Genomic DNA, 22,889 nt, shown 5'->3' on the forward strand with positions numbered 1-22,889 from the left:
CAACAAAAGGGTTATTGTCACCCAAGTAAGTGGGGTATTGACAGAGCACTTATGATCCTCCCACGGGTATTGCACTGGGTAAATATCAAAGGTTCACAGGGTGGAAGGGGTGCAGGATTCATCTGAAAAGTGGGTATATGTGGGTATAACTTTGAGGAATGTCACTTGAGTAAATTGTGATTGGTTCATCGGGTGTATGATGTGCAGATTGTACTGTAGGTATTGATGGGTATAACTTGAGTGTTCGTCACTTGAAGTGTCACTTTGAAGATCTGGGTTTTGAGATAGGCCTACCGTTGGTTATAGTCTACTTTTGCAGGGATATTTTCATGGGGAAAAATGTTCCTTGTCGAGGTTGAGCTGAGTTATTATTATATACTTATTGTTTTTTGTTTTCTCATAATAATTAAAAACTTAATAAAGGAATGTATAATAATCATAATGTCAATCGATAGGTTGCATTAATTCACCAATGAGACTGTGTATTGAAAGAGTGTAGGAATTAAGAATGGCGTTAAAAACTAATGTGAAATTGCAAGAAGAAAACAATTGTAAAGAAAATAGAAGAAAAAAATATCACTACGACAGATTTAATCAGACAAATTGCAATCACTTTATAAGGACCAGAAAGGGCTAAAACATGGTGGAAAAATTAAAGGCCTACTTTAATAGCCCCAAATCAAAATGATCGGAACTGCTTATTCAACAACTTACTAAAGGGTCTATGTACTTTTTGTAGGACAAAAAAAAACACAATGTCCACAGCTTTACACTAAATTTACACAGTGTGGAGATACTGATAGTAGATAGCTTCCCTGAAAATATTAGTTGCTGAGGTGCTGTAGTTTATGAGAAATTAATAACTACTGAAATGAGTATGGAGCTTTCTGGGAATGTCATCATAAAACTTGGTCTTTGAATCTGCACTAATACCCATATCGCTTGGGCAGACCTTTGGAATAGTCTCAGTGACGACCGACATAAGGAAACATTTAACCCGATGATTTGCTATAATGGGGGGGGGGGGGGGGGGGGAGGTCACCACGAGACCTATATGTGTGACAGGCCGATGATGTTCAGATGATGTGCAAGATTAAGATTTGACAAAATCATAGGGGGACGTCATCACTAACAAATATTTAAGTATACAAGTATGAAGCTTTGCATGGTGTGAAGCACAAAAATAAACTATAAGCAATAGTAAACTTGCGGATGTAGCCATGTAATAAAATCAATAAGAGTGTTGGCTCTAAAACGAGTCAGTTTGGTCTCTTAGTTTTGAACAGTTTTATTTTATCTCATCTTGAACATTATTTGATAATTTATCAAAAAGAAATTAAAGAAAACAGCAGAGGAAAGTAAAACGAAAAGCAGCATTACTTAAAATGTCTTTGTTAGGTGATGATTTAAAGTCACCTGGAAGTGGTATTTTGTCAAAATAAAGCTTTTGTCACTAAAATATGTGTTTTGATGAGTGGAATATGAATAAACAACTAACTAAGGTTTACATAAATTAGTTTCCATATTATTTACAAATTGGGAAAAAGCCCGACCCGGGAGGGCGCTTTTCGTGACGTCAATCGAGGCGCGATGAATCGCATGCAGTGCCAACACAGCATAGTGACGCTTGGCGCAAGCTAAAAACATGCCCTCAAAGTTGAAACAATACCTGATTTTTTTCACGTTAGGCAAATGCTCCTTTAGGTTCGTTACGTCTTTCAGGTACTTTCTTCGACATCCCCACTAGCTGGACAAATTATTGGGATGGCGTCATGTTTAAGGAAAGAACTTTTCTCTTCATGTCAAAATGTACAGTGTATTCCGGATTCTCGAAGCACGACGGCTCGAAGTGTTTGCCGCACAGCGCTGGAAAAGACGTCGGACCGGACAACTTGGCAAACTGACACCATCTTTAGTTGTTTTGCTGCATCCAGCAGCAATACACCTGGTTGACATTGCCGGAAAAAAGCAAGAATTTTTTTTTCTTCAAACGTACAAACTCACGTCCAGGACTTGAATGTACTTGCACGTACGTGTGTTCGATGTTCGATCGAGGCAAAGTCTTCCTCGATTGACGTCACAAAAGGGGTAGGCGGAGTCATCCCCACACAATTTTAATTAATTTGTTAAACATATAAATCGTCAAAAACAATTACTCAAAAAATTATTTTATTGTTCTGGAACATTATACTCTAATGTTTGAAGGGGAACAAAAATCTATTTCCAGGTGATGATGGCCTCTAGTAAATTTATATATTCCAAACAATACCCACTAAACTTTATTCTGAATTCCAGTTTACTGCTGGATAAAGAACTTACGAAATACATCGTGGAAAACCGAATAGATGTGATAAACGCTTATGTAGGTCTCAGTCACTCAGCGTTTATAAATAAACTAACTTAGTAGCGGTAACATAGTCAAGCTAATCGTGGTTTAAGTCCAATACAAAAATTTAACGAGTTAATTAAAGAAACCTACCATCCATCCGTTACGGAGATAAAAGACATCGTGGTCCACAAGAACAAGAGGCCGTGTATAAGCCGGCATCCCCCGGCCAAAGCCATCGTGTAAACGCGGTGAAATTGACAAGCTCCCGGTCTTTTGGCAAACCACGCTTTCGACGGAAGATGAGCACACCACACACTATGGACGCCTAAGCCCGAATGACTTGCCCCCTTGGCATCTCAATATCAGCTTAAGGTTTCGGTAACAGATAAGGCCCTTCCTAAAAAATGTACTGCATGCAGGGTCCGGCAGGGTGCTTGGTGGGACTATTCTATAAAACACAGAGGGCAAAGGTCTAAAGTTAACTACGAAAATAGGGGTTCGTTTGCTTAGATCTTTTCAGCAGGCCGCACCTCTAACTGGGTTAGTTCGGTATGATATACGGGGTGTAATTTACACAGATTTGAGGACCACTTAAGTTTTCCTAAGTTAACTTACGGCGCCTTTTTATTGACATAATCCCTGTAAATATTGCTTTATGTAATTACAACGCATTATACCATGACAGCAATGTGAATATCCAGTTATTCACTTTAAAGACACTGAACCCTATTGATAGTTTTTAGCACTAACTTGGCAACGATGGACAGCTGTTATAGCATAAAACATTGGTAATTTAGCCTTCGAGAAAGACTCTGCTAGGGTCGAAACGTCAGGCCATTAACTATTTTCAGCATAAAACATTGCGAGAAACAACTTCTTCTTACACATAGTTTTTGAGAAAGACGTACTTTATACTTAAAAAAAAGTTAATTGAAAAAGATAACGCAGCTGAATTCAAGGCATCTCAAAGCAATAACTTCGACAATTAATTGAGTCGAAATTCCTACAGGTTTGTTTATTTGATGCATACGTTGAGATACACCAAGTGAGAATACTAAAGACTTGTGAACTTTCAATGTCATGAAGTGTTAAATGTATGCCTTTGTGATCAATAAATCAAGTCGAAATCTGAAATTATATCTAGAAGTAATTGTAAACTTATACAAAAATAAATTTAAAAAATCCATTGCATTTTATTTTCTAACCAGCCAACTTTACTTTGCCTGTCAACGTGCCATTGACTCTATCCATAGTAACCGTGTCACTGGGCAAACCATAGGTAAATGTCAGATCCGCTATGTACACTTGTGGTATCAGATCTCGTCTGATTTTATGTGGGGGGATTAGACAACCATGAGATAACAAGAGAAGTTGTAAATATTAACTCAGCATCATCATTGGCGGTGTAGCTACCATGGAAATCACTGAGGCGAAAGCGAGGCTGGTACAGACCAAAGCGAGGGTGTGAACAGCCTAATTTCTATTGTATGGAACATCTTTTACATGCCATTGCACACTGAATTTCAACTAAGTAAACAAACAACAATAAAAGGTATAGGTCTTGATTGGTGCAGCTGAAAAAACATGATGTGTAATCAACCATTATTATACAAAACATGTAATAACATATCTGAGAAAAATTGGCGTAAAATACTTTGTGTATTAAGTCAGAGAAAAGAGTAAACAATTACACAACATTTTCACCATGATTTTATTCAGTTTTTTTTCCACGAAACATTTTATTAAAATCCGAATATGATTTTATTTTCAGAGGGAATTTTTAGGCAGAAAAATATCTTGTAGCAGTACAAACTTCATAGTAACGTAAACTCTCCATATCTGTGTCATGTTTGGCCCGAGGTGATGCAGCGTATTCAATATCGTATTTGGTACATCGTAGCGTATTGAATTCACTGTATACGGGCTGCGAATCTTCGTATGAAATAATTGCGAAGCCAAAGGCACAACCGACAACATCCGGGTTTATAGACTGGTATCTTGCGTTATTCACGAGCCTCAAAGTGTGACGTCAGACGTTCGGGCTACGTTTAAACGTGCATTTTTAATGCCTTTTAGTGGTTTATCTAATACATGTATATATTTATATTCATTGTCGTCTTCTTTTATAATGTTCCTATGTACCCCGTGGTGGTGCAATTTGATGTAGTTTATTTCTGCAATTTTTATCAAAATGTCAACCTTGTAATGCCACATTATTCAGCTTCGTGCTACCGTTCGTTTTATTTTTTGTAAGCATATTATACTCTTATGTTTGAATGAAAGAGAAAAAAAAAATCTATTTCCAGGTGACTTTAAACATTAACCGCCAATAATGGCTTTAAATCCCCGATGCAAATTAAATATATTTTAGACATAAATCAGTTTTACATGAACCAAAGGAGGGTGCTGAAGTCTATGATTTTAGGACAAATAAATTTTCCGAAATTATAATATTTTACAATAAAATTACAACGCAAAGTAGGCCTTCAGAAAAATTATCGCTGTCCGTGATTACGGCTGTCACCAACGTAATGCATGAACTACTTCTTCTCCCCAGCAAAATGGCTCGTTACGGATTAACAAAGAAAACCATGGAAACGTTTCCGGCCATGCCGCGTATTGTAACTTTCTTGTTGGAATCGTCAACGTTTGACTTGACATCTTTGCTAATTTATTTGTTGATAACTTGGCATTTGCAACAGAATAAACCAACGATGAAATCTTCAGGCACCGTGAAGCTGTTGTTGACAACCTAAATTGTTTCATTTATTTATTTTTTTTTGGGGGGGGGGGGGGGCAAAATTACCCATCAAAGATTGACAAAGGAAACCATGGAAACGTTTCCAGTCATGCCAGAAAGTACATCCAGTGGTTTTATTTAGCAGATCTTTGGCGAAGAGGGCGCTTTAAGAAGAAAATGTGCACAATTCTCTGTAATAACGCGGTGTGGCAGAGAATCTCCTGACACACATGTTTCAATGATTGCGTTTTTAATACAGTAAAAAGATATAGATATATAATTTCCTTTGTGATACCTTCAAGATTGTACGACACAAAACACCAGGTCCACAGGCTTACACTAAGTTTAAACGATTTTGAAATATAATGATGGTTGGAACATTGTCTTTAAATATTTCTTGATTGGGTACTCATTTTTTTTTTAAGAGATGAGAAAAATAATGTCACGAAAACAATATGCGTCGCACGAGACGAAATAGCATGTACGCATACAACGTAATTACGCGACTCTCCTGAAAACACCGCTGGAATTCACCTCTTCTCAAGAACTTGACGACTGTCGCAGCTTTATAAACTCCTACCGGTTAAGTATAATATACATCTTCATTCACAGTGATTACGATTCTGTGATTCTGTGCTAACGGCAAGCTTTTTTCACGGGTTAGCGGGGAATTTTGGATTTTGCGCGTGCGTACTCCACGTTACTTGGCAGTCTACGCTTACAATGCTAGCGTAGAAGAATTCGGCGCTTGCAAGTCAAGCTTGGAATCGTGATCGTAAGCGCAGAATTCGGCGGTAAGCACTGCCATGAAACTGGGCCCAGTATTCTCATTTGGTGTATCCCAACATTCGATAACAAATCTGTGGGAGTGTGGACTCAATTGGTCATCAAAGTTCGCAAAACCATATTGAAAGAAAACAGCACCTTATGTTGCACAATATTTGTGTGCTTTCTGACGCCATAAGGCTTTGGCCCTGCCTGAAGTCTTTATTGGTTTGATTGAGAATTTTCATTTTTGTCAATAACTACATTCGTTCAGAGGGAGCCAGTTCTCACAACGTTTTTTTTTTTATTGGGAAAACTTCAGTCTACATTGCTCCTTATGTTACAAAGCTATAGTTTATGCCACCAACTATTTTTTAGTAATTACTTATAGTGTCCATTGCCTTAAAAGAAACAATAACCACGGCTCCTGAATCTGAATAATATTGCCTCTGATGGAAAGCGGACGAAGCATAAAAAGGGCGCCCCCATACATGCTGTTCATTCTAGACGGATAATAATACCACGTATAGTCTTCTCCCGTGCACAGTCCACAGCGCAACGTACCCCATCATTAAAACCCGACTGAAGGCAGAGTCTATACGTGCCTCTCATTTTGCCGATCGATTTCTTTGACAATAGAGGTCGTTGCTCTAACTCTGAAGCAGACTGGTTGTAGCATTGTGGGGCTGCAGCTGCGCCATCTCGGGCTGTGCACGAATTCCTCATACCATAGAGATGCTCATACATTTATAGAGATGCAATGTACACATACACATCGTATGAGCAATCGTGGAGGCAGGCATAACTGTACATGTACACGAAGGAACGAACACCAAATGCACATGTTTAATGGATCCGTCGGTGTTGACAGCTGGCCGTAAGGGATGCGAGAGCTTCAGCACACACTACATCATCATGGGTTTCACCACGATATCAGAAGACCTTCACTGTGGATACTGAATTCCCAGGATTGATGTACTAGGTTTATCCTATAGCACTGTAGCATGATGTATAGAACTGCAAATCAGACGCTTGCACTGGCACTGTGATGCTCTTCACTTCAAAGAAACCTTAATTTGTTCACAGAACCATTCAGTGAATGAAATACCTTATAAGAAACTGCAGTTGTCACTGTTGTTGTAGAAGGATACATACAAGATGAGTTCAGGGGACTACAAGCAGGTAAAATCATTGAAATATTTGGTTCAGAATTGAGTAATATTTCTTTGTATATCGTTTATATTTTTTGAATGGAATTGAGGCAGGGAGCACAGCGGGTTCTCACGCAAAATGCGCACACCAGAATCACTGCACACCGGGGCTCAATTTCATAGGTGGGAAAACAAAAAAATAGGAAACACGTTTTGTTTAAGGCAGTTGACACTATTGGTGACTACTCAAAATAATTGTAAGTATAAAAACTTACTTGACAATGAGCAATGGAGAGCTGTTAATAGTAGGCCTATATGAAACATGGTGAGAAACGACTCCCTCTGAAATAACGTAGTTGTTGAGAAAGAAGTATTTTTGCACTAAAATATTTGATTTGATTTCGAGACCTCACCTGAGGTATTGAATCCAAGCATCTGAAACCTCACAACTTGTGCGACTAGGATGTTTTTTCTTCCATTATTCTCTCGTAACTTCGACGACAAATTGAGGTCAAAATTTCACAGGTTTGTTATTTTATGCAAAAAATATGTTGAGATACACCAAGTGAGAAGACTGGTCCTTGTTGACAATGACAGGCTTATTGCATACAGCCTGTAGGCCTATACGAAACTGCTAAGCACTGAGAAAACAATTGTATAACTGAAACTGAGTATTGCATACAGCCTGTAGGCCTATACGAAACTGCTAAGCACTGAGAAAACAATTGTATAACTGAAACTGAGTATTGCATACAGCCTGTAGGCCTATACGAAACTGCTAAGCACTGAGAAAACAATTGTATAACCGAAACTGAGTATTAAGGCATTGTACACGTTTGGTAATTGTCTAAGACCAGTCTTCTCACTTGGTGTATCCCATCATAAACATAAAATACCAAGCCTGTGAAAAATTGGGCTCAATCGGTCATCGAATTTGCGAGAAAATGATGGAAGAAAAAACACCCTTGTTGGACGCATTTTTGTGCTTTCAGATTGGCAAGTCCTTTAATATTTAAGTGAGAAGGTACCACTTTCTCAAAAACTACGTTACTTCAGATGGAGCCGTTTCCCACGATGTTTTATACTACAAACACCTCGTCATTGCCCTTTTACGTATATAGTTCGTGCAGTTGTAAAACTAGAATGAATAGATAAATATATAAATAAATAAATAATACATAAATAAATGAAAGCAATTGAGTACAACAGGTTGTATTACATAACACTACCTGTTTATAATTACAAATACGATTCGTAATTGGTTTGATATCGATTGATTAATTAGAGAACGCAATGTGCGTTAATGAAACTACCGGTGAAGTTCTGTTTTAATTGTTTGCTTTCGCAAAGTGGGTTGCGTTATACATTGGTTGCACACAGCACCCCACAGTACCGAGCTAGCTGGATATTACAGGCACTGGGGAGGATTTCACAAAGGAAGTCCTAACTTAGGACTGGTCCTATCTCTTAGCATTGCCTAGGACTAGTCCTAAGTTAGGACTACCTTTGTGAAATCCACTTCTGGACACAGTAGTTTGTAATTATCAAAGACCAGTATTAGCACCTAGTTTATCACAACACATGCATACAATACCAAATCTGTGAACATTTTGACTCAATTGGTCATCGAAGTTGAAATAATTCGTGTGCTATCAGAAACCTACCCAAAGCTTTAACTTTTTTTTATTTTATTTTTATTAATTTTTTTATTTAAGTGAGAATTACCTCGAAAAGCACACAGAACGAACGCTTTTGCACACACGGTTTAAGACAACCCATGCAAGTAACTGAAAACATATCCACATGCAAGGCATCGGTCCAAGGTAGGACTCAAACCGAGGTCCGCATAAATGCAAGAAAATAATCTGAGCCAACCGGGCCCAGCTTCACAGAGCTGCTAAGCACAAAAATTTGCTTAACATGAAATTTCTTCATTGATGAAAACAGGATTACCAACCAAATTTGTATTTGTTGCATATTGCTTGCTACTGCATGGTATATTCAGCTGTCGTTTGCTTATCCTGAAAATCACATGGTTGGTAATCCTGTTTTTATCAAAGGCAAACATTCATGCTAAGCAAGTTGTTGTACTTAGCAGCTCTATGAAATTGGGCCCAGGTGTGGCAACTCTCTCAACACAGCTCAAGTCCGTTCCCTTTCACGTGATTAGGGAAATACGAATCTCATTCCCATAGGCCACAAAGTAAAACCATAACAGAGTAAACATACAAAAAACACAAAATAAAAAACGGTTAAATCCAACTCAAACACCATAACACATTTTAGCAATCGCCCCTACACCCAGAAAAAAAAGGACAAAACAATAACCTCCACAACACCCCCCCCCAAAAAAAAAAAAAAATTGCAATAGAGTAATAATTTCTCCATAACTTTATGCGATGTTCAGCGCCCAAGAGCTTGTCAACATGATGAGGGCGCTACATTAGTGTGGTTATAAAATTATTAGTAGTAGTAATGTTTAACAATTTCAAAATATAGAAAACATATTAAATATTGTTTTGTATGGGGCTCTCGGCTTTTAATATACTTATACCTTTAGATCGTGAAGCCTCAAAATTCGTGTTCAGTTATTTTGTTTTGTTTTAAACTGTCGATATCACATTTCTTGTGGCCCGAATAAAAGCATCAAATTATATTACATACCTCGAGGTCACCCGAGCGGAAAGAAATTGTACCGAGCTCACCCACGCGTGTCTGCCCCCCTCGCGCGCGCGCCGTATTGCCCGATGGGTGTGAAGCAGGTTTGTCAGCCCGGGTGACCCACAGACCCTTACAGCGCCGTTCTACATTATTATGGACACCTGCGGTTGTTAGCAGGCTCAATGAGTTTCACATTATTACAGGCGAATGAATATTGGAAGGAATTATGATTTATGAAAAATGAAAAAAATACAAATAAACTAAATTGTGGTGGCGGGCTTTGTGAGGCTATCATCAGCACACAGGGAAATTGAGGCAAAGATCCAAATTTAATTAAGCTGCTGAAGCACGAAAAGCAGTTTAGCTAAACGCAATTTTGCTTACCAGAATGAGCCGGTTTCAGACTGGTTTTCTGCTTATTTTTTTTAGCAAATCTTTCCGTTTAAGCAGCTCTGTGGAGCTAAGCCAAGGGGCACCAGGCGAGGGCCCAATTACAATGAGTTACTGAAGCACAACAAGTGCTTAGGAGAATGAGCCAGACAGTCTATGAGACAGGTTTTCTGCTTGTTTTCCCTACACACAAACATTTCCGCTTAGGCAGCCCTGTGAGGGCCCAATTTGCCACTGAAGCACTAAATTACAAGTACCTCAGCACAACACAATTTTGCTTACCAGAATGATCCGGCCAGTCTAAGAGACCAAACAAAAAGTCTTAAGCAAATATCTCCCCTTAAAGGAACTCTGTGGAGCTAAGCCCCAGGCGAAAGAGTCTCCCGAATTATTTTCTGAGAACAGTTTACGCTGCATGAGGAAATTCGTGAGTTCGACCATGTAGGACCGTGGTCGATTTCCGGTCCTCTGCTTTACACGGTTTAGAGAGGTTCACCTTTAAAAAGTACACATGTAGCTGTGGGCTAAACACGTGAATGGCTGCAGGCTCGGATTCAGAATTTTAAGCAGAGGTATAATCATTATTTATTTTGTCAAATGCTTACCTACACATCTAGTCCATAAGTTTGGTCCTTGTTGGGCTGAAGTTTCGACTTTGAAAAATGCATCCTATTAGTAGTGCTAACGAAGTATTTATATGTATTTAAACAAAACTCAAGGCGCTTTACAACAGAAACCATACAAACACAAGTAAGATATTATTTAACATATATAGACAAATCAGTAAAAATTAAATAAATGCATTTGCGCTGTAACATATTTTCACCTAAGTTCGTACCCGCCAAATCTGAATATCATGTCAGGGTCGTGGTAAATGCCATTCGTGACCAAGCTCTTTACTGACAGGATTGTTTTCGCTGCGAGTGTTTTGCAAAAGTTGAACACAGCTCAACCCTTTGAACTCAAATTGTCATTTTAAATAAACGATCACGAGTTATTACGTTGCAAAGTTGCTTCCTCCAGAAGACGATCGGAGCATACTGATCGAAACGTCGAGTTGAAACCAACGTTTTTTTTTGTTTCAGAACCACCCCAACTCATTAGTGATATATCATTACATTAGTGTTACCGCAAACCTTCCAAAATAGTAATTAAGTTGTTTTGATCACCACCCAACAGGGCATACACCGTGATAAATTAAGTTGTTGATCAACCAACAGCACCATGAGAAAGAAGTACACGCCAGCGAAGACGATTAAATTAAGATATGTAATCTAGCTATTTACTTCTGTCGGTCTCTCTTTATAGTTTCCAATTACACCCCTCTGACATTACAAGCTGATATGGTTTGCTGCACATCGACGCTTGAGGGCTAATAATACACTACATTAATCATATTAATATTGTCAAGGTCATTGGGGCATATATCAATGGGGTTTTATTGATTTTAAGATTTATTACTCTGAGAAGCCTCGTTAAATTCTGCATTGCGAGGCATCCAGCGTTTAAACCATGTTCTTAACTATTCCACAAAATAATGCACGTACGATTGGTATACACATCGCGCTTATATAATTGATATAGCTTTTTTAAACAGTAGTCGTTGAATTTGACAAGTTGTTCTTTAAATTATTGCATGGTATGATTGTTGAAGAAGGAGAACACAATAAGATATAACAAATCTTTTCAGTTCAGACTGAATGCAAATTCTTAATTTGCAAAAACTGTTTACACATCTGCTATCCAACAACAACTCTTTCTAATAATAACATTTGGCGTGTCCTGATTTGTTTATTTATTGTTTCTGTATGAAAAAGAGACGTGCAAACTAGATCAACATAAACTATGTTACTCATATATACGAGGACAAAGTATTTCGGAAAATCTTTAAAAGAATTTGAAGCAGTTTGTGATATACATTTATTTACGTTTAAAGGGAAAGTACACGTTTGGTAATTACTCAACACAAATATAACTTAAAAACTGACTCGGTTTACGAGAATTGGGGAGCCGTTGATAGTATAAAACATTGTGGGAAACGACTCCCTCTGAAGTATAATACTTCAATAATTGTAGTTTTTGGGAAAGAGGTAATTTCTCACTAAAAAAACAAAAAAAACTTCTATGCTAGAAATATTTTATTCCTATCTAAGCACACAAATTTGTCCAACAAGGTTTTTTTTTTCATCATATTCGCGCAACTTCGATGACCAACTGAGCCAAAATTTTCACAGGCTTGTTATTTTATGCTTATGATGGGATACACCAAGTGAGAAGACTGGTCTTTGACAATTACCAAACGTGTACCTTCCCTTTAAACATTTGTTTATCATGGGTTTGGGCTATGGTTCAGACAACGTACAACTTGGAGCTAAATATACGTTCGTGCTACATAATATTTTTTGCTGCAAGCTGCCTCTTAGTTGGTGGTACATTAAGATTTAGTCTAATTTTTGGTTCAGACAACACTTTCGGGTTACTTTCTCAAAAGTGTAGACCGATATTCTCTCCAATCAATTGTAACTAGGGACAAATCATTCGAGGTTGTCACCACTTGTTTCAGTTAATTTGACTGAATTTCAGTCTAAAACTCAGAGAGATTAAAGCCTTTATACACTTTCGGTACAGCAAAAAAAAGTTCACAGATTTACAAATAATTTACAGGGTTTACAGAAGGTAATGGTGAAAGACTTCTCCTCTATTAGTCCATGAAATGCTTTACAATTAAAACAATATCAATTCTCGCACGCGAGAATTACGGGTTTATTTTAAACACATGTCATGACACGGCGAAACGTGCGGAAACAAGAGTGGGGTTTTCCGTTACTTTCTCCCGACTCCGATGACCGATTGAGCCTAAATTTTCACAGGATTGTTATTTTATATATAAGTTGTGATACACGAAGTGTGGGACTTGGACAATACTGTTTACCGAAAGTGTCCAATGGCTTTAAGGTTTGTGCTACATTTTGGTTTGTGCTGTACCGGTATATGCTTGACTACACCGTGATCAAAAATGCACTGTGGAATCACTTGTTATTTATCGTCTCAACTATTTTGCGTAAACACCTTGAAGCCAAACACTAAGTCAGACAGTCACTTAAAACCCCTAATCACATGACGTCAAACACACAATTTATTTCTCAATTCTGAGAAGCAACTATTATCCCAGCCACAATGTTGCAGATACTTTTAGAACGAGTTTCCTGATCAGACGAGAAAAATACGAACAAACACGGGATTTGATTATGTGAACAACAATTCTGTCTGAGACTTATAAGCTCCGATCTTCCATCAGTAAATTCTCAAAGAGAATCAAAAAACGCTCGAGGTATTGAGTTCAGTGCCCTGGAAACTGATACTGATGTTGTTGTTTTTAAAGCATATTTCTAAAGGCTAGTTTTAAAGGCATTGACACCTTTGGTATTTATCAAAGACCAGTTTTCTCATTTAGTGTATCCCAACATAAGATGCATAAACAACAAATCTGCGAAATGTGGACTCAATCGGTCTTGACGTTGCAAGAGACTAATGAACGAGAAAACACCTTTGTTGCACAAAAGCATAATGAAACGGCTTCAGGCCTGAAGTATTTTATTATTCGAAGAGTGAGGGAGAAATTAACTCTTTCTCAAAACCTATACGTTACTTCTGAGGGGCCGTCTCTCATAATAATTATGTTTTTCCATCAACAGCTCTCCATCGCTCTTTTACCAAGTAAGTTTTGTTGATAACGATATTTGAGTAACCATTGTCCAGAACCTTTAATCAAAATGGTTAGCATAGTTAATCGCCCCTTGTTTTTTGTTTGTTTTAAACAAGCTTAAAGGCAGTGGACACTGTTGATAATTACTCAAAATAATTATCAGCATAAAACCTTACTTGGTAACGAGTAATGGGGAGGGTTGATGGTATAAAACATTGTGAGAAACGGCTCCCTCTGAAGTGACGTAGTTTTCGAGAAATAACAAATTTTCCACGAATTTGATTTCGAGGGTTGGAACTTTAGCTACGGGCAATTTCGTCGGTCTATGTTGACAAGTAGTTGCTCTAGAATTGCAAAGGTCGTGGGTTCGAATCCCACCTAAGAAATGTGTTGTGATTTTTTTTGGGAGCAAGATTAGATTGACTGACATAGTGCCCATGTTACGTCTTAAACGAGCTTGCTTAATGCCCTTTGACCTTGTTTCCCTAGGTGACCATGATGATGGAGAATCCATCTTTTGATGGGTTTTCTGACGTACGAAGTGACAGGAGGACACACCACAGGATGAAACCATTCGTACTCGTCAGTCTTCTACTCTTGGCCGTAGTGGGCGTAGCTGTAGCATTGGCCGTTATTCTCACAGGTAAGCTCATAGATTAAAGATGCTCTGTCAGATGTTTGGCCGATTTGACCCAACAATTTTGATTTAAAATTCAATATGTATTTTGATGGGGGTCGAGAAAGTTACAAGCTTTCATTTGAGCCATTGCTCGAAAAAGTCCGGCAATTATTAGTCAGTGAAATAAAGTGCTCAAAATTAGTTTTTGTCGGGATCCAGACGATATATCACGTGACCAATTCTTATGTGTTTTATAAGAAACTATTTAATATTTTGTCATGGTTCCTGACCATTAAAAGTAAAAGTTAAACTTCCGTTTTCGTTAGAGCGGGTGATACTCCTTTAAATACCATTCACTAAAAAAAATAGTTTTAATGTTTGGGGCCAAAACTCCGGCATAGCATCTTTAAATACATTGGACGCAAATAGTAATTAGTCAGAATATTGTTAGCGTAAACACTTACTTGGTAACGAGCAATATTGAGAGTATTATATAAAACATTGTGATAAACGGCTCCCTCTGAAGTAACGTTGTTTTACAGAAACAGTTTCTCAATTAAGAGTTAAAATACTTCAGCTGAAGCATTTAATTTCATCCCGAAAGCACACACATTTGTACAACAAGTGTGTTTTTTCCAGTTTTCAAAGATTTGTGTATGTGTTGGGACGCACCAAGTGAGAATACTGGTCTTTCAGAACCTTTAAAGACACATAGATTGGTACAAATTCATCAAAAAGGGTTTCCCTTCAAACATCCCCCATGCATTTGTTGGGGATACAACAGGTGAGAATACTGGTCTTTGAAAATTCTCAGGTGTCCAGTGCCTTTATTGACTGTAAAAAGACATAATACAATTCATTAGCCGTTGGCCATATCTATGCGTAAGAGTCGCACTGTAGTATAAGGGCTGCCACTCAAGTGTCGAGTCGCTCATAGATATGCATAAATGCATACCTTACAGGTATCATTAGCATATTGTAGGTACATGTATATGCCTCAACGTATCTTGAGATAATATATACATAGCAAAACAAAACTACGCAAAATATGTAACTGTCAAGAGCCATGCTCTTTACACAGTTCATGAAAGACACGGTTAATAAGCTGCCATGCATCGCCCATGGCAGGTTTGTTAAGTGGTGACCGGAACCAGACTATGTTACGCATGTATAATACGTAACCTAATGCCCTGGACTAGTCCGGTAACTGTACGTTCAAGGTACTGGACATATTTGGAAATTGTCAAAAACCCAGCTTCATCACTTGTGGTATCCCAACATATGCTGGAAAAACAAAGCTGCGAAAAGTTTTACTCAATGTGTTGGTCATCGATGTTGCAAGGAAATAATGAGAGAGAAAAACACCCTTGCTGCATACATGTGTGCTTTCAGATGCCTTACAAGGCTTCAGGCCTTAAGTCTTTTAATATTTGAGTGTAAAAATTATCACCTCTTCTCAAAAACAATTCAGTGGGAGCCGTTTATCACAATGTTTTATACTATCAACTGCCCCTCCCCCACCCATTACCAAGTAAGTTGCTATGCTAACAATCATTCCGAGTAATTACCCATAGTGTTCAGTGCCTTTAATGCAATTTGACACAGGCGATGCCGAGTGGAGTGGAGAGTATACCTGGGGAAAAGGTCAGGTGAATTTTTGAATAAGTTGAAACCTGAGCTTGTGAATTAAAATGTCAGTGGTGAGAGCTATTTATAACTGATTTTATCCGCATGACCAACGTGTACAATATACAAAGTAAACCCGTATATTAAGTATACAGTCGGCAATGCTTCCTTATTCAGATTTCATCAAACTAAACTTTTGTTAGGATGGCAATGAAGACGTTTCAATCTTAGACGTGTGAGGAAAACCCTCTAGGGAAAACCCACTTAGACATGTGGGGACTGAAACCCCAATCCACATGCAAGGCTCCGGTCCGGGTATCGAACCAGGGTCCACATAGGTGAAAGGTAGGGAGAGAAACTACTGAGCAAACCTGGCTACCCCCAAATATTATCATATTTATGAAAGACGTGTGTCTGGACTCCATATTTGAGGTGTGTTTTAACACCAAATAGTGGAACTGAGAACACAAGAAATCCACATAGTGTATGGACTTGAAACACTGTATGGACTTACATGCGTCCACAAAGTGTAACTTACAGTGTTAGGGCAATAGTAATTTCCTTAAGTTTTCAGAGCATGGGAATGTCTACACGATGTGTAATTGTGTGGGGGAATCTACATGCTTCCTCCATGATGAAACCAAGAACAATTAGCCAACGAGATCCGGGTGTTTTGACAGAGCGACGCTCTGATTCGGTTTTGTGTACACAACAAAACGGGTCAAAATAATAATAATAATAATAATTTATTTTTTTAATATAGCGTCTTACATAAAAAATCTCAAAAAGCTGTACAGTAGGTTACATGTTATAAACATTAAGCTAAAAAGAGTAAGCAAAATACAGCAAAATTACATTGTACAATAAGAACGACAACAACTAACATTGACAAAGTTGGTGATAATCCTCAAATGAATGGGTATTTATTATTATTCCAAAGGGTAGAAAAAGCCCGATCCCCATAAGATTTGCTAGGCTTTGGGCCAACTAAGGAAAAAATAAGTTTGACACCAACACAACTTCTAGTACGAATATGAGAAACATAAATTGAAATTAATTCTGACAGATAGCGAGGGGCCGATTTACCGTGATGTATAAGGGAAAGAAATATTGGGAGAGCAAAGGTACTCGAATACTTAGCTTTGATCTAATCCAACACTCCCCTAAAAGAGATTCACCCAATGTGCTCGCACCTTTAAGGTATAATTTACCTTGATCAACACACTGAAACAACTTCAAACATCTCTTGAGACTTAACGGTGTTGATAAAGGTTGACTGATTCGAAACATTTCTGCATGATGTTATGTTTCGATGTTGGGGAATATTTTTGTAGTGAGAAGTATGCAGGACTTTACTGCAACTGTTTTTGATTATTATTGAATGCTTTAATTTGCAGGAGACAAAGAGGAAGATATAGTCCCAGGTAAGATGACTTCTTACAACAACTTGTTTAATTAACAGTTATTTTGGCATTAAGCTAGCGTTGATTTTGTTAAACAGGGAACACGCAGACAGTCATGCAGAGTTATTGGATTGCATGATTACATTAAACCCACTTTGCTGAATGGTATTGTTTATGTTAAAACATCCATCTTATGATTTCCATAAAAATTATTATCTATGTTATACTCATGGATAAAAATATTGATAATGGCGAAGAAAAAAACCTTGCTGAAGAACATAAATGTCGCGACCAACCATGTCAAGATTCTTTACACTACCCTAGAACGCTCAGCAGAAAAACCTCCAAACTTTCACTGTAAATAATTCGTTAATTCATGCTCGGTTCGATTTTTTTCCCCTAAACCCAACCCCACCACAGAGGCTGTGACAATACTCGGGAATCTGCACATTTCAAACCGCGTTTATCACACGAAATACGCAGATAAAAAGTCCCATGAGTTTGCGAGGTTTGAGCAGGAGGTTGTTGATGCTGTAAGTATTGTTTGTGTGTTTGTAATTGTGCAGGCAATGAATTAGTTTGGTAATTGTCATAATTCCCACGTTTAGTCTTCCACGATGAATAAACTAACAAGTGTGTGAACATATCAAACGGTTCCAAAACTAAAGGTATACTTTCACTTCAAAGGTACTTTACAGTATCGCTGAACTAGTTGTTGTACGTCAGTGTTCCAACTTTGTGCGACTCAACATACACATAAAACATCCGAATTATGTACACGTATGGAGCGCCTTTTAAAGACAGTAGACACTATTGGTAATTGTCAAAGACCAGTTTTCTCACTTGGTGTATCTCAACATATACATAAAATAACAAACCTGTGAAAATTTGAGCTCAATCGGTCATCGAAGTTGCGAGATAATAATGAAAGAAAAAAAAACACCTTTGTCAAACGAATTTGTGTGCTTTTACATGGTTGATTTCGAGACCTCAAACTTGAGGTCTCGAAATCAAATTCGTAGAAAAATACTTCTTTCTCGAAAACTATGTCACTTCAGAAGGAGCCGTTTCTCACAATGTTTTATACCATCAACCTCTCCCAATTACTCATTACCAAGAAAGGTTTTATGCTAATAATTATTTTGGGTTAGATACCAAAAGTGTCCACTGCCTTTAAAATTAACAACATTACAGAACCCTTTCACTTTGTAGAATAATGTATAGTGCTCGTAAACTCGTTTTGTAATTAAAACAGTCTTTGATATTAATTAAAATCAAATTTCCATCGGATCGTTCACGTAGCGTGTTCGAGATTAAATCTCTGCCAAGAGTTATGAGAATTGAAATCTGTGAGTTGAATGGCCGTTTGATCATGCTAATTTACAGACTGTCATTCCCATGTTTCAATAAAACAAAATTTATTACAATTAATGCGGACTTGCATGAACAGGAAAAGGCACATTTGTCTTCCTATCGATTACAAAAAGCACTGACAACCATTTGTATAGATGGTCGACATAAATTATATAGTATTAACAATTACCAGAAATGCAGTTAAAGGCAGTGGGCACTATTGGTAATTACTCATAATAATTATGTTGAGACCTCAGATTTAGAATTTGAGGTCTCGAAATCAAGCATCTGAAAGCACACAACTTCGTGTGACCATGGTGCGACAAGGGTGTTTTTCTGTCAATAATATCTCGACGACCAATTGAGTTCAAATTTTCACAGGTTTGTTATTTTGTGCATATGTTGAGATACACCAACTGTAAAGACTGGTCTTTGACAATTATCAACGATAATAAAAAATAAAAATAATAACCGCATTTCTATAGCGCCTAACACCTTCAAAAGAAAGTCTCTAAACAATAGTGTCCAATGTCTTTAATCTATCACAGGCTGTCGTAATTCTGAAGTTCATACTACAACATTTTGTTTATCCCCCTGTGAACTGTCATCATCTAAATCATGAGAAATCACTGCACTCAACGTCAATGTTTTTCTCTACACAACATGTAATTAATTATTATTATTTTTCTGCCGAGTTAAATAATTACTAATGCTGAGTTTGTATTTTTTTTATTTGAAGATGGACCGAGTCTACAACAAAAGTTTATTCAAAAACATTTACGTCAGAACGAGCGTCACGGAAATAAAGTAAGTTTTCAAAATGTATTCTCCATATTGAAGAATTGTAAATTGTGTTTTTCGTTATATACTTTTCGTATACATGTTTTTATTTTATTACCATAATCTAAAATTGTAAGTCGACCCTACCCTTCAACCTATTTCTAAAGCGCCGTGTTTCACAGGTCAACTTGTACAGGTAAACTTTGAAGCAACGAACTGCACTGTAATCAATGGACACTTCGGCAGCACAGGGAGTTGTAAATATCTTACTGTCCCAAGAAATTTATAGAAAATTTGTTTAGTGAATGTTCTTTTCTCTTTGGAGATTGTCTCGTAAGCCATGGCCAATACCACACTCTTCAGTTCTTGTTTAGAAGTAAAAATTAGAAAGGTCTATGGGGAGAAACAGGTTCATGTAGTATATAATCGCCACCCCCCAAAAAATCCTGTCTTTTTGTTTTTTAAGATTCCCTTTTTCCATCGATTTAGAAGAAGACAACATTCCTCATTGAAGATCACTTTACGGCAGTGTCACTAATGTATACAGAAGAAAACAGATACATATCTAAATGGAACTAATGTAATGCTCATTGATATGGTTTTATTGTGAAATGCGCTATATAAGAATTTGTTATAATATTATAGGGGAAGGGGATGTACACGCAGTAGAGCACATCAACTTAAATCGATCTTCTAATAACTTCATATTTTCAGGAGAGGAAGTGTTATCGTTTACTTCTCCATTAACCTTGAAATCCCTCACGTCTTATTCGACATGAAGACATCTGAGACGAAGGAGGTTTCTGCTCTGGAGTATAACGAAGCCTACGTGCATCTCGTCAAGGCCATCGATGGAAATAAACTGGGCGATTTCAGCATTATTGAATTCAGCCTCTCGTTTGATTCGGGTAGGTACTAGTAATTACATTAATTTGCTTTGCATAATTGTACACTGCGTCTTACTAATTGTGGCATCGAAGCTTTTCACCGTGTTCGTTTTCTTATTGTGACTTTCATGTACTTAATTGTTTCACGATTGTTATGCGCTTTGGTACATTGTATGGAACAGGTGCATAATGAATCAATGCACTGTTTGTTTTATAATTATTATTGAAATGCAATATCTCAACCCCTTCAGGTGATGCATCTGGTGTCACTCTCATCCAGGTTGTATACTATGGTACACTTCCAAATGTTTCCAGTTCATTTAATGCATGACTTGAGTTGTGTTAATAGTAACAGTGATATGACTGGACTCGAACCCACGCACAGAAAGGCAAGAGGTTGAGTCCGATGCCTTTTAATCCACTCGGCCATGACATGCCACCACAATAGATTTATTAAAGTATTGCTATAGTACTATATTCATTGAACTGGGTCCACTTTTACAAAGTTGTTATTTTTTTCCTTCTTTACATTTGAATACACAGCCAGTTTAAGCCGGGACTCAAATCTCAAAACAAAACCAAGCACAACCAGAGCTCGAGTCCGGTTCCATTATCCACTCGGCCATAAACATGGGTTTATTAAAGCACATTTTTAATAATTAATTTTACATTTTGTCCCCATGTTTTCCTTTCTTTACATTTGAACTTACAGCCAGTTTGAGCTTCGTGCCAATAACCATGTCACCAGTTACGAGAACATTGGATCCAAGTATATCATTTACAGAGGTATCAACACCTCAAACTCTGGAAAAGGGTAGGTTGACTTGAATCATTTAATTGGACAGTTTTATTAACTAAAAGATTTTTAAAGGCAGTGGACACTTTTGGTAATTACTCAAAATAATTATTAGCATAAAACCTTACTTGGTAACGAGTCATGGGGAGAGGTTGATGGTATAAAACATCGTGAGAAACGGCTCCCTCTGAAGTGACGTAGTTTTCGAGAAAGAAGTCATTTTCCACGAATTTGATTTTAAGACCTCAAGTTTAGAACTTGAGGTCTCGAAATCAACTATCTAAACGCACACAACTTTATGTGACAAGGGTTATTTTTCTGTCATTATTATCTCGAAACTTTGATGACCGATTGAGCTGAAATTTTCACAGGTTTGTTATTTTATGCATATGTTGAAAGACTCGTCTTTGACAATTACCAATAGTGTCCACTGCCTTTAAAGGGAAGGCCCGTTTAGTAATCACACTAAACTGATGGCTGTACAAACTAAGCCGATATTCGGTTACAGCAGCTTTCGATTGTATAAAGCGCTTTGGGAATCATTCCAATTCGAAGCAATGGTGTTATTGGAAAATGTGTCTTGTATTTTCCCAATGTTGAAATCTGAGAAACATTCCAGAAAATAGGTTTCTCAGATTGTAATTTATGCGGATAAATCCCATGCATGGACACAACCGCTCTGGATTATCGACGATATCTCCAAACGCTACCATCTTTGGTAATGAAATTTGTCAGCATTTAGTGCATTGTATAATATCCATGAGTTAAACAGTCGAAGAGTTCCAAAATTAAAAAGTTGCGTCAACAGTAGTAAATTATTGTCTTAAAGGCACTGGACACCCTTTGGTAATTATTGTCAAAGACCAGGGCCCAATTCCATGGCTCTGCTTACCGTAAGCACAGAATCGGCGCTTACGGAAGCAGGAAATTCTGTGCTTACGGCAAGTGTATTTCACGGGTTAGTGGCGAATTTTGGCTTTTGCGCGTGCGTACTCCACGTTATATACTAGACATTCTGTGCTTACAAGGCTAGCGCAGAAATTCGGCGCTTGCACGTAAGCGGGGAATCGTGATCGTAAGCGCAGAAATTGGCGGTAAGCACTGCCATGAAATTGGGCCCAGTATTCTCACTTGGTTTATCTCAATATGCATACATTTTAAAACCTGTGAAAATCTCATAAGAGTTACAAGAGAACAATGAATGAGAATACACAATTGTGGCACTTGTGTGCTTTCAGATGCACAATAAAAGGCTTCGGCTGAAGTATTTTACTTTTGAGTGAGAAATTACCTCTTTCTCAAAACCTACGTAACTTTACTTGGAGCCGTTTCTAACAATGTTTTATACTATCAACAGCTCTCCATTGCTTGTTACCAAGTATATTGTCAATTTGTTTGAGTAGTTACCAATAGTGTCCAGTGCCTTTAAAGTGGAATTTTCATATCTTATTATTATTCAGATGCATGTGATGATATCCCATGTTTAAATGGAGGTACGTGCGTCCCAGAGCCAGAAACACCGCCGTACTTCGCGTGCAAATGCCCCGAGGAATTCGACGGCAACACCTGCCAAAACCGTTAGTATTCCTCGTGATTTATTTATTTCTCTCATATCAAATTTATTTTATTTGTGTTAAGACGTGCTCCTGGCAGTGCCATGGAGATCTTCGATGGAGGAACCAG

General features: G+C 37.7%; 1 protein-coding gene and 1 pseudogene across 3 annotated transcripts in view; one reads left to right on the plus strand and one right to left on the minus strand.

Moving 5' to 3' along the window:
* LOC139949982 (mucin-5B-like) overlaps nt 1-2,715 on the minus strand; it is a 173,162-nt gene extending 170,447 nt beyond the window's left edge. For all 3 annotated transcript variants that reach the window (XR_011787603.1, XR_011787602.1, XM_071948595.1), the window contains exon 1: nt 2,480-2,715. Coding sequence is in view for 1 of the 3 variants with exons in the window: in XM_071948595.1 (XP_071804696.1) it covers nt 2,480-2,565 (86 nt within the window). In the remaining 2 variants the exon portion in view is untranslated. The remainder of the gene's footprint in view (nt 1-2,479) is intronic.
* Nucleotides 2,716-6,504: 3,789 nt separating this feature from the next.
* LOC139949984 (uncharacterized) overlaps nt 6,505-22,889 on the plus strand; it is a 34,020-nt pseudogene continuing 17,635 nt past the window's right edge.

The sequence above is a fragment of the Asterias amurensis genome, chromosome 17 (genome assembly GCF_032118995.1).
Source record: "Asterias amurensis chromosome 17, ASM3211899v1".
Classification (NCBI taxonomy): Eukaryota; Metazoa; Echinodermata; class Asteroidea; order Forcipulatida; family Asteriidae; genus Asterias; species Asterias amurensis.